Consider the following 15,977-nt stretch of genomic DNA (forward strand, 5'->3'; position numbering starts at 1 on the left):
ACCATACAGCTAAAATTAATGATCAAGAAAACTAACCACCATTTTAAATTTTTGTAAAAATTTTATTTCCTTTCAGACATGTGTTTATTCCTTAAATTTACAAGCAAAATACACCTGCAGAGTCTACGTGATTTAGAAGCTTCTGATCTTGTCACGTCTGGTCACAGTCAACTTCTGGAGGCCAATCAAGCTTTATTTCCTATAAAAAATGAAACGTGAAATTAAAAAGTAAATAAAGTATTTGTCCTTATAAAAAAAATATAGTGGGGGGAGGGGTGGACCAATATAAAATTTACTGCTAATATATCGTACATTTGCTGAGAAAATTTAATAATGAATAATGTAAATGACCAGATGGCTCAAATGAGATTTATATATTTGTTTTTAAAAAAACAGGAATGTGAATTACTTTAGGATTGGTAAAATTATCAGCAATTTTAGGAATAAAGTGATATGTTACAATTGATCAACGTCCACTATCTACCAATAATAGGTCCCATCCCCTCCCAAAATAAAAAGTAGTAAATATGTCCATATGTGTGTATCTTTGTTTCTAGTGCTTGTAGTGGAAAACACACTAACTGGGGGATGCTTGGTTATGCCTTGCAGTAAGTTGAAAGAGGGGGGGGGACTCCTATAGTTTAACAAGGCGACAATGAGACAACTGGGGGGATGCCTTGCAAAAATCTTGCTGACTGGGAGATACCATTCCCCCCTCATTTTGAGCACTGTTTGTTGTGTATGTGTGAGCATTCAAAATAATAAATTTATATAAACACGTACTGTGTCTTGTTTATTACAAAAATTATGGCTCAGATTTTTAAGAACTAAAATCTGAAAAATTATATATAAACATTTCTAAAAATCACTAACTGTGCCTTTTATTAAGCATCTTACAAAACCATTACTACATATTATTATTACTATTTTGAAGGAAAGTGCTCTTTACAATATATTGCTGAAAACTATAAAGTGATAAATATAATGCAAATTCGTATTTTTGGAGTAAAAAAAGGACAAACAAAATTTCTTTGCAATACTGGTGCAGGCAGTACAATATCTGGTGTACTGTTAAAAACACCATAAATATGACCCAAAGCTAAACTAGAAAAAATATGCATATATATATATATATATATATATATATTAAAAAGTAAATAAAGTATTTGTCCTTATAAAAAAAATATAGTGGGGGGGAGGGGTGGATATATATAAATCAAAGAAGGTAAAAGGAAACACTCACCGGACAGTAGAAAAATTCAAAATTTTCGCTAATTTCATAGCATCATCGGTGTGAGGAGAAATAGACGGAACCGGAAGTTGGGGCCCTGCAGAGTTGCCAGGTCCCCATCGAAGAAGAAGCGGTGCGTAGAACGAAAAAAACACTGTTTCGTCACCAGGCTCGTCGTAAACTGTGAGTGTGTAGGATGACTTGGGAGGGGGGGTGGGAGGGTGGGTGAGGGTTGGGCATTAAGGCTCGTCGTAAACTGTGAGTGTGTAGGATGACTTGGGAGGGGGGGCGGAAGGGTGGGTGAGGGTTGGGCATTAAGGCTCGTCGTAAACTGTGTGTGTAGGATGAAGTGGGAGGGGGGGCGGGAGCTGGGTGAGGGTTGGGCATTACTAGGTGGCCTTGTTCAGGCCAGGTGGAGTGGTTGCACTCATGGCCGATATATAGGCCCTCTCCCATCTTTTGCGAACAGAGGTGTTGGCTGGTTGGGGTAGGAGATGGATGATCGCTACCCGGAAGCAGTCGTTGAAACTGATGTTGTGGTGGTTGGTGTGGACGGCGACAGTGAAGTCCAGGTTGTGGGTGGAGGAGCGGTGGTTATTGATGTGGAGGTTGAGGGCCGTTGATGTTTCCCCCAGGTAAAAATCACCACAGATGTTGCAGGTGAGGATGTAGATAAGGTTTGAGGCATGGCAGGTCCCTTTGGGATGGAGGGTAAATTTGCCAGTGGCCGTGTGCACCTGGAGGGTGTGAGAAGTGATGAGGATGGGGCAGGTCTTGCACCTGGGGCGGTTGCATTTATGGGCAGGGGGGTGTTGGATGTGTGGTGAAGGAGTGTTGTGGACCAGGATGTTTTGGAGGTTGGGGGGGCATTTGAAAACTACTCTGGGTTTGTCGGGAAATATGTTTTTGGTTTCGGGATCACTGTGGAGAATTGGGAGAAGAGAGTGCAGTGTGTGCCTGATTTTGTTGAGGTGGGGATGGTATTGGGTGATGAGTGCAGGTGGGTTGGTGGCAGCAGGTTTCTTGGTGGTGGTGGTATGTGAGGCAGCTCGCGATATTTGCTTGGTGACCAGGATGGAGGGATATCCACGGTTAACCAGGGCCTGGTGTAGGCGGAGGTTATAATTCTGGCAGGAGGTGGGTGAAGTGTTCAGGCGCTGTCCCCTGAGGGCCAGAGAGAATGGAATTGCTTTTTTGGTGTGGAACGGGTGGGAGCTGGAGAAGTGTAGGTATTGCATGTGGTTGGTGGGTTTTATGTGGATGGAGGTAGTCAGGTGTCCTCCCTCGATGTCCACGTCCACATCCAGGAAGGTGATCTGGTTGGGGGAGTGCCTCCAGGTGAATTTGAGGGAATGGAAGTGGTTAAGTTGGACCAGGAAAGCTGACAAGGATGGTTCTCCATGTGTCCAGAGCATGAAGATGTCGTCGATGAAGCGGAGCCAGAGGAGGGGTTGGAGGGGTTGGGTAGCCAAAAACTCTTGCTCAAGTTTGCCCATGAAGAGGTTTGCATAGGATGGGGCCATTCTGGTACCCATGGCTGTACCTCGGATCTGTAGGAAATTTTGGTTTTCAAAGGTGAAGTTGTTACAAGTGAGGACAAGGTGGGCTAGGTGGGTCAGGAAGTTGGTGCTGGGGTTGTGAGGTTTGGGTCTGCTATTGAGATAGAATTCTATGGAGCGGAGGCCATGGGAGTGAGGTATGTTTGTGTAGAGGGAAGTGACATCAATGGTGGCAAGGATGGTATTTGGGGGCAATGGTGGGAGGGTGCTGATTTTCTGGAGGAAGTGGTTGGTGTCACGGAGGTAGGAGGGCAGAGCTTTCACAAGAGGCTGGAGATGGGAGTCAACAAAGGCTGAGATTCGTTCTGTAGGTGAGTTGTAGCTGGACACAATGGGTCTACCAGGGTTGCCAGGTTTGTGGATTTTGGGCAATAGATAGAAGGTGGGGGTGCGGGGATTGTCGGGTATTAACATGGCGGTGGTACGAGCTGTTAGGCCCTCAGGGGGGCCGCGGGTGTGGATGAAGTCCCGGATTTTGGTGAGGTGTTCGGCGGATAGGTCAACTGTGGTGGGTTTGTAGGTGGAGGGGTCAGCCAGCTGGCGGTTGGCTTCCGCCAGGTAGTCTTGAGAGTTCAAGACCACCGTGGTGGACCCCTTGTCGGCTGGGAGGATTTTGATGTTGTGGTTGTTGCGGAGGTCTCTGAGAGCTTTCTGTTGGGGAGGGTTGAGGTTCGGTTGGTTGTGAAAGTTATTTAAGAATGAGCTGTCAGAGGTGGTGGAAATGACGGCAGTGATGTATCTTTCCAAGGGGTGGTTGGTGGGCAGGGGGGGTGGATCTTGGGAGGAGGGGGGGCTAAATTGAAGGAGGCTCGGATGGGTTTCACTGGTAGTAGTTTGGAGTGAGGGATTTTTGGCCCAGAAATGTTGCCATCGGAGGTTGCGAGCAAATGTGTGTATGTCAAAAAGTAGACGGAATTGGTTGGGGGGAGTTGTGGGGGAGAAGGTGAGGCCTTTGGATAAAACAGCTATTTCATCCGTGCTCAGTTTATGGCTGGATAAATTGAGTACAGTCTGGTTGTTTTTGAGTGGGTTAGGGTCATTGGTGGTCATGGATCTGGTAGGGGTGGGTTTGTCCGTGGACTGGTTGTTTTCCAAGGTGCGATGTGTGGGAGTGCAGTTTTGGTTTTCAGGGGGGGGTCTGTGGTGGTGTGGGAGGGGTGGGCAATGGTAGAGGGGGGTCGGGTAATAGCGGGCATGTTGGTGTGGGACTGAAATTGGGCAGCAGTGGAAGGGGAAGGGTGCAGCCAGTCTGAAAAGCTTGACGGCAGAGATTGAAGAGTTTTTGGAGGTGTTTAGTGTTAAGGTCACTGGCAATGGAATGGGCGGTGTAGCTTTTGGGCGTCCACACCAAAAAAGCCATTCCATTCTCTCTGGCCCTCAGGGGACAGTGCCTGAACACTTCACCCACCTCCCGCCAGAATTATAACCTCCGCCTACACCAGGCCCTGGTTAACCGTGGATATCCCTCCATCCTGGTCACCAAGCAAATATCGCGAGCTGCCTCACATACCACCACCACCAAGAAACCTGCTGCCACCAACCCACCTGCACTCATCACCCAATACCATCCCCACCTCAACAAAATCAGGCACACACTGCACTCTCTTCTCCCAATTCTCCACAGTGATCCCGAAACCAAAAACATATTTCCCGACAAACCCAGAGTAGTTTTCAAACGCCCCCCCAACCTCCAAAACATCCTGGTCCACAACACTCCTTCACCACACATCCAACACCCCCCTGCCCATCAATGCAACCGCCCCAGGTGCAAGACCTGCCCCATCCTCATCACTTCTCACACCCTCCAGGTGCACACGGTCACTGGCAAATTTACCCTCCATCCCAAAGGGACCTGCCATGCCTCAAACCTTATCTACATCCTCACCTGCAACATCTGTGGTGATTTTTACCTGGGGGAAACATCAACGGCCCTCAACCTCCGCATCAATAACCACCGCTCCTCCACCCACAACCTGGACTTCACTGTCGCCGTCCACACCAACCACCACAACATCAGTTTCAACGACTGCTTCCGGGTAGCGATCATCCATCTCCTACCCCAACCAGCCAACACCTCTGTTCGCAAAAGATGGGAGAGGGCCTATATATCGGCCATGAGTGCAACCACTCCACCTGGCCTGAACAAGGCCACCCAGTAATGCCCAACCCTCACCCAGCTCCCGCCCCCCCTCCCACTTCATCCTACACACACAGTTTACGACGAGCCTTAATGCCCAACCCTCACCCACCCTCCCGCCCCCCCCTCCCAAGTCATCCTACACACTCACAGTTTACGACGAGCCTGGTGACGAAACAGTATTTTTTTCGTTCTACGCACCGCTTCTTCTTCGATGGGGACCTGGCAACTCTGCAGGGCCCCAACTTCCGGTTCCACCAGAATATGTCCTAAATATGAGCCCTATAATAATATAATAATACTTATATTGGAACGTGATAACCTAAATGTAAACTAATTATTTGTCTAAAAAAGAAATCGACAGTTCACTGTGTATGGGTTTGAATGTATTTTAACCAGAAAAAGAATTACTTAAAATAGAAACCTGCATTATGTAAGTAAAACTATAATTGATTTGTAAACATCAACTTACTTCAACATCCAAGGCTACAATATCGACTTCTGCTTCAAGCAGCTCTCCTAAATTTGGTCTTGTGCGTCCAAAATCACCATGAACAAACTCCTTGACGTAAGTGCCAGCTTGAGTGTTCACGCGCAGCTTGAAATGCACAACATCCACTTTCTCCGCACACATATTGTGTATGACCCTTTCCCGGACAGCCAGGGGTCGCCTGTGGAGTACACGGATTGGTGTTTTCTGTTGGAGCACCAGGTCTTTCACTTGCTCAAGTTTGCTTAACTTTTCATGAGGCACGGGAGTCATGGATACACAGAGGGCTGTGTAGGTTTTGGTCTTCAGTGCTTCTCCGGCTTTCAAATTACAGAGATCTTCTCTGCAAGGGATTAATATACAAGCATGGGAATACAAACTAGAAATAAAGTGACATCAGTTCAATCATGGTGGGTTTGTTAATATTTACAAGTTAAGTGCTCTTGTTAACCTCCTGAAACCTGAGAAGCCAAGTATTTGTGATTTCACAAATGTAATAATTATTTACGAAATAATCCTTGAAGTTATTTTTATGGGATGGAAACTTTTTGACTGTGCTCCCCACCAAAGTTAGCACTTTTGCAAAGTTAAAATATTTTGGTTAATATTTAATACACACATTTCATTACTTTTATGCCAATATTATGTGGTAAAAGCGAATGTCATGATTATTAATTATTACTAGCCCTAGGTCCTTGGTCCCTTACATTGAAAGAGGATCATAAATTGAGAGTATTTGAAAATAAGATCCTTAGGAAAATATTTGGACCTAAAAGGGATGAGGAGACAGGTGAGTGGAGAAGGTTACATAATTTAGAACTACATAATTTGTATTCATGTCCAGATATTATTAGAATAATTAAATCAAGAAGACTTACGTGGGCAGGCCATGTGGCACGAATGGGAGAGGAAAGAGGAGTTCACAGGATTCTTGTTGGGAAACCTGATGGTAAGAGACCACTAGGAAGGCCAAGATGAAGATGGAGGGACAATGTTGAGATGGACCTAAATGAAATTGGTAGGGATGGAAACGAGTATATAGATCTTGCTCAAGATAGGGACAGATGGAAGGCCTGTGTTGCTGCAGCCATGAACCTTCAGGTTTAAGAAGGCTAGAGAGTTAGTTAGTTAGTTACTAGCCCTAGGATTTTTATGGCCTAAAATCATCAAAATAACAAATTCACTTGTGACCTGAAATTTCCATAATTGTGCTCCAAAATATAAAAAAATCCATGATATAAATTTCTATTCATGTTTCAGGGAATGTAAAAAGGTGGTAGCAAATTAATATGCTGGAAAAAATAACATAGAAATTAAGAGGTTCCATGCACATTGTTAAGGAGCAAAGGAAGGAAATGCAGCTAAAAGGTTTAAAAGCAGCCGAGTCTTTCCCAAAATTTCAGGAAACAATCTACAGTTTCAGCCAAATAAACAAACCTACCTTGGCACTTTCTGAAGATGTCTTACTTCAATATCCTCTGTACTTTCATTAATAGTTTGTTGTAAATTTTGGATTTCTTCCTTACTCATTTTTGTCTTATGTGGATTGAGCAATTCAACAACGAATGGCCGGCCTTTACCAAGAGTTCTTACATCCACATCTTCTCTTCCGGAAGCAGAAAATTTCGCACCTGGGGAGAAAGATTATAAATAACTGTGCAAGTGGAATAAAATGTACATTTTATCGAAATATTTACACACTGTATTGTCAACACTAATCAAAAGATACTGGATTTTTTAATGCAAGTTACTGTCCTTTGTTACAAGACACACAAGGAAGGATGAATCTTAACGGTATTGCATCAACATTCTTAATCATTTTTAGGTGAACCAAAACACAAAACATATAAACATCATAATAAAGAACACATTAAAAATCTGTCCAAGCTTTTGACTCTAGTCGACCAGCCTGATGATGATTCAGAGATGGAGTCAAAAGCTTGGACAGATTTTTAATGTGTTTTGCATTGTGGTTCAATAAAATGTCTGCGGCATGTGGCGTAAGGAACTGTCACATTTCTAACTTAGTTGCAGGGAAGGGAAGGGAAATTACTTATTATTGTTACTTACGAAAAACAATACATCCTGCATACTTATTCAAATTACTCACCATCTGCTCTGCTAAAAGGAACAATCTTGTCGAATATAAGGTCTTGAACAGATGTTTCCATTCGTCGCTCTCCATCTATCACCCAAGGAGTTTGACTTAGGAAGCGGGAGTACTTATTGTATCGACCTGAAAAAGAGAATACGACTATCAGACAAAAATGGATTTTATTACAGGGAAAGGATAAGATATTTTGGAAATGTTATGTTGCTTTTGCAACTCTCTAGGGAGACTAGGATTGTGAGAATGATACTCATCTAAACGTAAGTACAACAAGTTAATAACACTCAGATACATGAAAGTTGTATCAATGGAAAGGGAAACTCAAAAAGTTTCAGTGGTTGGTACAACTGTCACATCGTTATTGATTTCGTCGTTAGGGGAGATAGGAGAGAAAATGGCTGCCAACGAAGACAGGTAGGCTTTTTTCGTGCTGGATTTTCACGTCTGCCAATCTGTTATCACTGTGCATGACTTAAAGCATCTGCAAGCGAAAGTCAACTCGCTGTCCACCAGTAAGCGAGGCACTGTGGAGCATGTGAGAGAGAGTTTAGTACGAAGTTCACAGAAATCCACCACCACAGCCAGCAGAGAATTAGACATCTCGCAACCACTCTGTGGAAGATTTTAGGCAAACGTTTGAGGTTCCATCCTTACCGTCTGCAATTGCTGCAGGCACTGAAACCGGTCAACAAAGCCAAGAGACTGTCTTTCTGAGAGGACATGCAAATCGAAATGGAAACTTATGGTTTCACGGAATCATTGGTGTTCAGTGATGAAGCCAAGCCACCTTCACTTGTCGGGCAAAGTACACAAAAATAATGTCAGGAACTGGGGTCTGGAAAATCCTAGAGGATATGTGGAGCATGTACGCGACTCTCCCAAGCTGAATGTTTTTTTCGCTATCAGCCATGAAAAGGTGTATGGCCCTTTCTTTTTCGACGAGAACACAATCACGGGGATTTCGTACGTACAAATGTTACGGACATAGCTTCTTACACAACTGGAACAGGATATCGAAGGTTTAATTTTTCAACAGGATGGGGCACCACCCCATTTCCACTTAGATGTCAGACGTGAACTGAATAGGCGACTACCAAAGAGATGGATGGGCTTGCTGGTCGTGATGATAGTGAACGTTTGGGTTGGCCTCCACGTTCTTCCGACCTTACACCCTGTGACTTTTTTCTCTGGGGTTTTGTCAAACAACACGTGCATCAGCCACCTTTACCACCTATCATCCAGGGTCTTCGTGTTCGCATCACAAGAGATCATCCCATGTTACAATGTGTATGGCAGGATGTGTCGCGTGACACAGGGAGCTTACATTGAGCACATGTGATGTGATGTTGTGAACCAAATGTAATACAAAACTTTTTGAGTTTCCCTTTCCATTGGTACCACTTTCATGTATCTGAGTGTTATTAAACGTGAGTTATTCAAGTTTGTAATCGGAAAGATCATTTGTAATAACCTTGTACATTAGCTTCCTACCTGCCACAAATATGGAGTTGTGATTGCAGGTGACCTTGTCATACACAATTCCCAAATTTGGAACCACGGGTGGAGATGCATAATGCTTCTTGAACTTATCGGCTTTGGTCGATTGAAGCACCGTCTCCACAGCCTTTCTGGTATACAATCCTCCACTGTACTTCCTTTTCTGTTGTTTCCGTATCTGGAATATTTCAGCATGCATTTCCAGTCTGCAAAACACATAAGAAGATTCTTGAAGTACACATATGATAGACTTGGAAAACATTTCATGAAAATGGAAGTGCGACTGTGCCTTGCACACTAGTTGGTAAAGGTATTAATAGGTAATTGTACACTACTATTTTCATTCTATTACTTTTTAACACTTTTCTTTCAATTGTATAAAACAAAGTCCATAAACATGATGGACAATTTGCCTTATATCATATTTGCCATAGGGTGGGATACATGAATATTACCGCCCGACCCTGTGGCCGAGTGGTTAGCACATCGCGCTGCGACGCCAAGGGTCCCGGGTTCGAATCCCGGTCGGGCTTGGTTGTTTGTGAATGTCCATTCATCAATTTCATCATTTCATCACTCATTCCCATCTTCGCAAAGTAGCCAAGAGGCACAAAACGCGAAGTAAAATAAACTTAATCAAATCAAATCAAAATCAAATGAATATTACCATGCAAATTGTCCATCACAATTTGTTCACTTTGTTTTACGCAATATGATATGCAATAATTGAAACACAATGCACATCAAGCAGCTAAACGCCTCTGCACCAGCTCCAATGTTGTTAGCACAGCTATGATGACAGGGGTCCTGGGTTCAAATCCCAACCTGGGCATGGATATTTTATGTGAGTGTCCCGCCAAAGTATTTGAAACGAAAAATATTCCTTTAACATTGTTTTAAAAATATATAAGAGAATGGGTAGCCTACATCTTGAAACAAAACAGGTGATTTATATTTATTTTCCTGTAGTTTACGGTTATTACAAGCATAAGAAAACAGTTTTCTTTGTGACGTTTCAGGAGAACACACGCTCCTTTCATCAGACATTTATTTTCATTTTGACTAAAGATACAGTTATAACAATGGTTACTAATTTTTTAAACAAAAAGAATCCCTTATATAATGGATGTTGTCAATGTTACATTGTTGTAATATAGCAACTTAACTGTGATAAAAGCAGTTTGTTTTATTTTTATTTCAGATTTTTTTAATTATGAATCCCAAATATCATCAGGTAATTCAAATTCGTCATTGTTTTCACAAAGTCTCTTGATGTTTTCTGTTACATTAAATTTTAAAGATGGTGGCTTACTCCATTTGTGAAAAAGAAAACTCCATACTGGATCTATGTTACCACTTTCATTATTTAATTTATTCCAGTGTTCTTCTGCAATGAACGAAGCTTCCCAGACATTCAACTCTGTGTTTCCCGTTAATCTTTTTAAAACCCTTCTCTTTTTAATCAAATGCTTCTCTTCGATGATATAAGTTGACAAACCTGTTCTTGGGTTTAGATTTATAATGTCCAAATCGTGTTCCTGCCATCTTATTGCCATTTTCCTTGCTGTTTGTCCCACATAATCCTTTGAACATGAACAACTTATATTATATATTCCTGTGGTTTCCACATCTGGTAGAGAGTTTCTCATTTTGAATTCATTAAATGTACATTCCAAACTTCTTGGTGATCTAAAAACAATTTTGAAATTAAAGCTTCTAAAAATTTTGGCAATTTTATGTGAGAATCCCTTGTGGAATGGAATGCACAAATTTCTTTTCAACAGATTTTTCATTTTTGTCTGTATTTCTCTTTTCCTTTAGTTTTCTTGCGACTTGTTTTTTTGATTTGGTTTATTCTGTTAGTGTGAAAGCCATTTTCTTTTGCTATATTAAAAAGCCTTTCTTCTTCATTTTTGATATTCTCATTATTAGAACATAGTCTTTATGCTCTCAGGAAAAAATTTATAACCGTAAACTACAGGAAAATAATTCTATAATGCAAGCAATGCGTACATACAAGAAAAGCTATAGGTGATTTATATATCCAAGATTTTTTAAAACTCATTACGGTTCTTGGGACAAGTATAACAGATTTTCCAAGGCAAGAACAAAAAAAATTTACACATTTCCAAAGAGCATAAAATATAATTGGAAATTAATTTTGCTCAAATTCCTGTGTAATACAGTGCTCTTACAAACAAATCACAAACTCTACAAAAAGCAAAGTCCAAGAAAGAATTCAGTATCGATCATACCAAAAGGCATGAAAAATACTCACACTTACAGGCAGGAACACTCCTTTTCATCGTCCTCATACAACACATTTATGTTAACAAATAAGTCACTTCCCACCCCGGAGTCAAATTCCTTCTTGAAAACTCGTGAAATTTTTGGTGCCACAACCCACTTCCACACTTCTTTTATGGAGACCACATGCTCCTCTGCCTTCAGTTCAGAATATTCATCTGGGAATGTATCGACAAGGTACAGCCAAACTGAGTGTTCTCGCAACTGGATGGCAATGGGCAAAGATACAGCACAGGTAAAGCTATCACAATCATATCCACATTCCAAAACATCTTCACCAATCTGTATTAAATGAATGAAAATATTCAATTATTATTACACAAACTACAAAAGTTCACACATTAAAGTTGTATACTAGGCTATTAGTACAACAGCTACTCAAAAAATTACATAAAATTGTATTAAAAATTCCAATCTCCGGGAAACGTCTCAAATTCGTTAATTTTGTTATTTTCACATTTCTACTTACATATTCTGCATTGCTAAGGATTCTTGAAGGTGGGATTTCGCTTTTCACGAAAAAAAATTCAATTTTCCACATATCGAGTAATTATTGTTCGTTCATTTTCGCTTGCGTTATACACAATATGGTGGGCAAATCTTGACTAGCGTTGTCTATCATTAGTGGGCATGCAGTGTTTCCAACCTTCTTCACAGAAAAATACCTACTTTCATGTTCCTGATTTCGTATTTTTGTCCGGGTTCGAAAACCCCACAAACCAAGCATGGGTAGCCCCACGAATCATGCACGGCAAGGTTAGGTTAGGTTACGCAAACATAGTTAAAATTGTCATGTTCTTGCAAAAGAACGGCATGGTTGGAAACACTGACCGGGGGATACATTATCACACACACGCAACATTTGGTTGACATAGTGGAAGGACATAGAGGTAACAGCTTTTGTGCATTGGAGAGACATTAATCTTGAAAAATACATGATTTACCGGCCAAATAAATTAAACGATGGGAAAAAACACTTCCACGACCTTTCAAAAGTCTACAGAAACTCAGTTCAGTAAGTACTTTCTCCTGTAAAATTGAAGAAATAAGTTTCCCGGAGATCAAAATTTTACCAAATATGTTACTTAAAATAACCTGCTAGTACCTTTTGTATGGCATCTTCTTGTGAATGATCTTGTAATAATCCTAAGCAAAGTATGCATGGATTGCTTTTCTGTAGCTTGGTTGGTGGAAACTCTTCGTCCCTCTCACATATCCAACCTCTCTGAAAGAAATGTAATGAATGAATATCACACATTAAAATTGTAAATTTGCATACAGTACAGAATGGTTTGGCAATGAAAATAAATAATATTATTGCTGAAAGGGATCGATTTTACAATACCGGGAATGTCTCCATTTTGTTTGAAATTCATCATACTCATTAATTTTGGCCCCCTAATCACGAATCTACAGTTAAAATTTGGTGCTCACATGTGGAAATAGTAAAATAATCTAAATTAAGTTCTTATTTCTACATCCTCGATTTCCAAATTTCCCACCGATTCCGGTCTCCACCCCTGGGGCAATTGACCTACCACCCCCAACTGCTAACGCGGCCCCGCCTCCACTCCGCTCCGGCTCCCTGGCTTTCTCAATACAGTCCCTATTAAAGGCATGTTAGAAATTGGCCAGATTCACCTGCCCCCAAATAAGCGCCAAATTTATACGTGAGCGCCAAATTTTAAGTATCCCAAATTTCAAACAAATTGGACAAATTCCCTGTATTGTTAAATTATACAGCTGAAAGTACAGTGGCCAATATTTTTATTTGTTTTGTGTTACAGGCAGTGGTGTATTCTGAAAATTTGACCTGGATTACCGAAAAACTCTTATTTATTGTGTATATTTGTTATACATCCCATCTAATTAGATATAATAAACACTAATGAAGGCACGTAATCTCCATAATATATATTCAGACCGTCCATATTTTAAATACAATTATATAAATCATGGAACTTTGCCTTGCTTCAAGTGCAAGGCTACATGTCAGCCTCCTGTATTTTGCTAGGCGATATTTGCAAGTTAATGGAACTTCTACCACGGCTTTACATGCACGAAAGGTATATTATTACATTCTAACACCTTAAAGTATTTACATATATATTTACAATAATATATTTTCCCACTAGTATCACGACTACCTAACCTATGGTTTGCATTACCTCATTTAAACATTGATTCAAATTCCTATATACATGTGAATCTCTTTCAGCCAAGTATCTCAAACAACATCTTGGACAGCACCCTTCTGCATTCAAAGTGTCAAATACAGAGTTATTCCTTGTTTTTAAAGCTGTCATATTCAGTTAAATAAATACATAGAACAGCAAATACATGGCTTAAATAATTGTCCAGTCCAGCGTCGAAAGCAAGCGAGTTCCTGTGAGAGGCAAAAAGTAACAACAAAATATATTTAAAGGTGATTAAAACCATTCACTAACGTGAGCATTATCGTATGTATGTAACCTGAATCAAATATAATCTAATAAAAAACCGAAAATTATTCCATGTGTAGTAATTACATTATAGGTGCACAAAATGACATATCGTCAAACCTCTAAGTTATAATCAATGCAAAAACGTTACGAATCGTCCCAATGGTAGTACCACATCATACATAGTAAATAATTCCTTCTTAATTTATGTTAAACGACTGTGTTTAGTCTTTCTTGAAAATAATATGTTTATTTCTTCTTCGGAGATTAACTTCCTCTTCATTGTTGTTACCGCCCGGTAAAGGACAATTAACATAGTCAGGTGAAGAATCTAAGTTCTGAGAAAATTGTCTCATTTATCGCACAATACCGGAGCAACCTTACGGTCCGAGGTCACCGGGAAAACGGACACTGTGACGTCACGGAAAAATAATCGATCAGGCAATTCGATTATAGATGGCGGGCAAAAACTTCCGGTTTGGGCAATTTTCCAATGTAAACAAGTGGAATACCGATCGTCACCGAGCTTCGGATACAAAACGGATCGCTTGAAATTTTTGAGTCATATGGGCGCTATTCACCTGATATTTACATTTCTGAGCTTGCTTGGCGCTGGCGGGGACTACACTTCCGGTTTTGAAAAGAATGACATTGATTTCAAAGGTGTAAAGGCAGTGTCTTCGGAAAAGGCGACAATATTTGTGTGACTTTTGGTTTCAACATGAGATTGGAAACAAACTATGTTCTCAGGTATCTATCTATGCATCGTTTTCAGACAGACCCGATACGGAAAAATCAGTGGATTTAGGAAGTAAAGCGAAAGGATTGGACACAAACACGAGGGAGTATGCTCTGCAGTCGGCACTTCATCAAATCAAATGAAAACATTTTACGTCTTTCGAAAATGGACATTTCCACTCAATTTTTTTAAATCAATTTTAAAAACTACACCCTGAGAAAATGACCCCTGCAATTTTTCGCGTTTCTCTGCGTTCAGTTTAAGGGGAAAACCAGACTTCCAAAAGTAGTGTAAGTGTATTGTTTCAAAGTAATACTTGGTACGAGTGCATTTGTAGCCTCTGTTTTTTACCAATCGAATATCAGTTTTTGACATATTTTGACAATTTTTTGTCGATGTTTTAGCGTTTAGCGATGTTTTAGTGAAATTTCCCTTTTTTCCCACCTCATACTTGGTACGAGTGCATTTGTAGCCTTTTTTTTTATCAATCGAATATCAGTTTTTAACATATTTTGACAATTTTTTGTCGATGTTTTAGCGTTTAGCTATGTTTTAGTAAAATTTCCCTTTTTTTCCCACTCACACTTGGTAGGTATATCACGATCTTACGTGATATAACTTAACCTATCCTTTTTTTTTATTATTACGTGCTAAACTACACGAGAGCCTCTACATGCTTTGACCTACTAGTAGTGTAATCAAGCCGGTTGACCAACATTAATTGGGGTTCAAAAAAAATAAAAAACTCACTTTCTCTCCACGTTCCACGCCTCATTTATTGCGCTGACGATGTTTCACAGCGTAGAAAACAGCACCAAATATCAAAAACTCACTTTACTCATTTGGGGTTCACCAAAACCTCAAAAAAAAAAAAAAACTCGCCTTCTCTCCACGTTCCGCGCCTCATTTATTGCGCTGACGATGTTTCACAGCGATGAAAACAGCATCAAAAAACTTAAAAAAAACTCATTTTCTTTCCACGTTCCGCGCCTCATTTATTGCGCTGACACAGCGTGATGAGTAAATGCACTCTCTCATCCTTGAAGGATGAATGCACCTTATCGTAATTTTTTTCCAAGTCCGGGGCCATGTTTATATATCGTGACCTTTTGTAAACCTCTCTCTGTCGCACACACACATATGCGCGCGTGCCTGTATTGTGTGATGCAAGCAAACAAACAAAAATAATAATTGTTTTTTTAGTAGACCCAAATGGAGAGAGAGTTCACCAACCGAAAGTGAGGCTCGGTGAGGCTCGCCTTAATGGTTTTTTTCTTGTAAGGCATAAGCCTCATTTTCTCGCAGTGTTGCCAACACCTCACTCGATCACGATCTTATGTGATATAACTTAACCTATCTTACGATTTTTTTTTACGATCTTCAGTGATATAACTTAACCTATCATGTATTCCTTTTATTTGCACACCGAACTGTAGTAGACCCAAATGGAGAGAGAGTTCACCAAC

At 40.6% G+C, this 15,977-nt stretch overlaps 1 protein-coding gene across 1 annotated transcript; it reads right to left on the reverse strand.

Moving 5' to 3' along the window:
* Positions 1-47: 47 nt before the first annotated feature.
* On the reverse strand, positions 48-13,880 carry Pus10 (Pseudouridine synthase 10). Its single transcript, XM_083121056.1, has 8 exons — positions 13,500-13,880; positions 12,437-12,556; positions 11,309-11,613; positions 9,019-9,230; positions 7,528-7,653; positions 6,859-7,048; positions 5,400-5,760; positions 48-199 (listed from the first exon to the last, which is right to left on the reverse strand). The coding sequence occupies exons 1-8, from the start codon at positions 13,635-13,637 to the stop codon at positions 152-154; spliced, it is 1,500 nt and encodes a 499-aa protein (XP_082977182.1). The 5' UTR covers positions 13,638-13,880; the 3' UTR covers positions 48-151.
* Between the last annotated feature and the right edge of the window lie 2,097 nt (positions 13,881-15,977).

This window comes from Lepisma saccharinum, chromosome 4, assembly GCF_977018435.1.
Source record: "Lepisma saccharinum chromosome 4, izLepSacc3.1, whole genome shotgun sequence".
In the NCBI taxonomy this organism is placed as follows: domain Eukaryota; kingdom Metazoa; phylum Arthropoda; class Insecta; order Zygentoma; family Lepismatidae; genus Lepisma; species Lepisma saccharinum.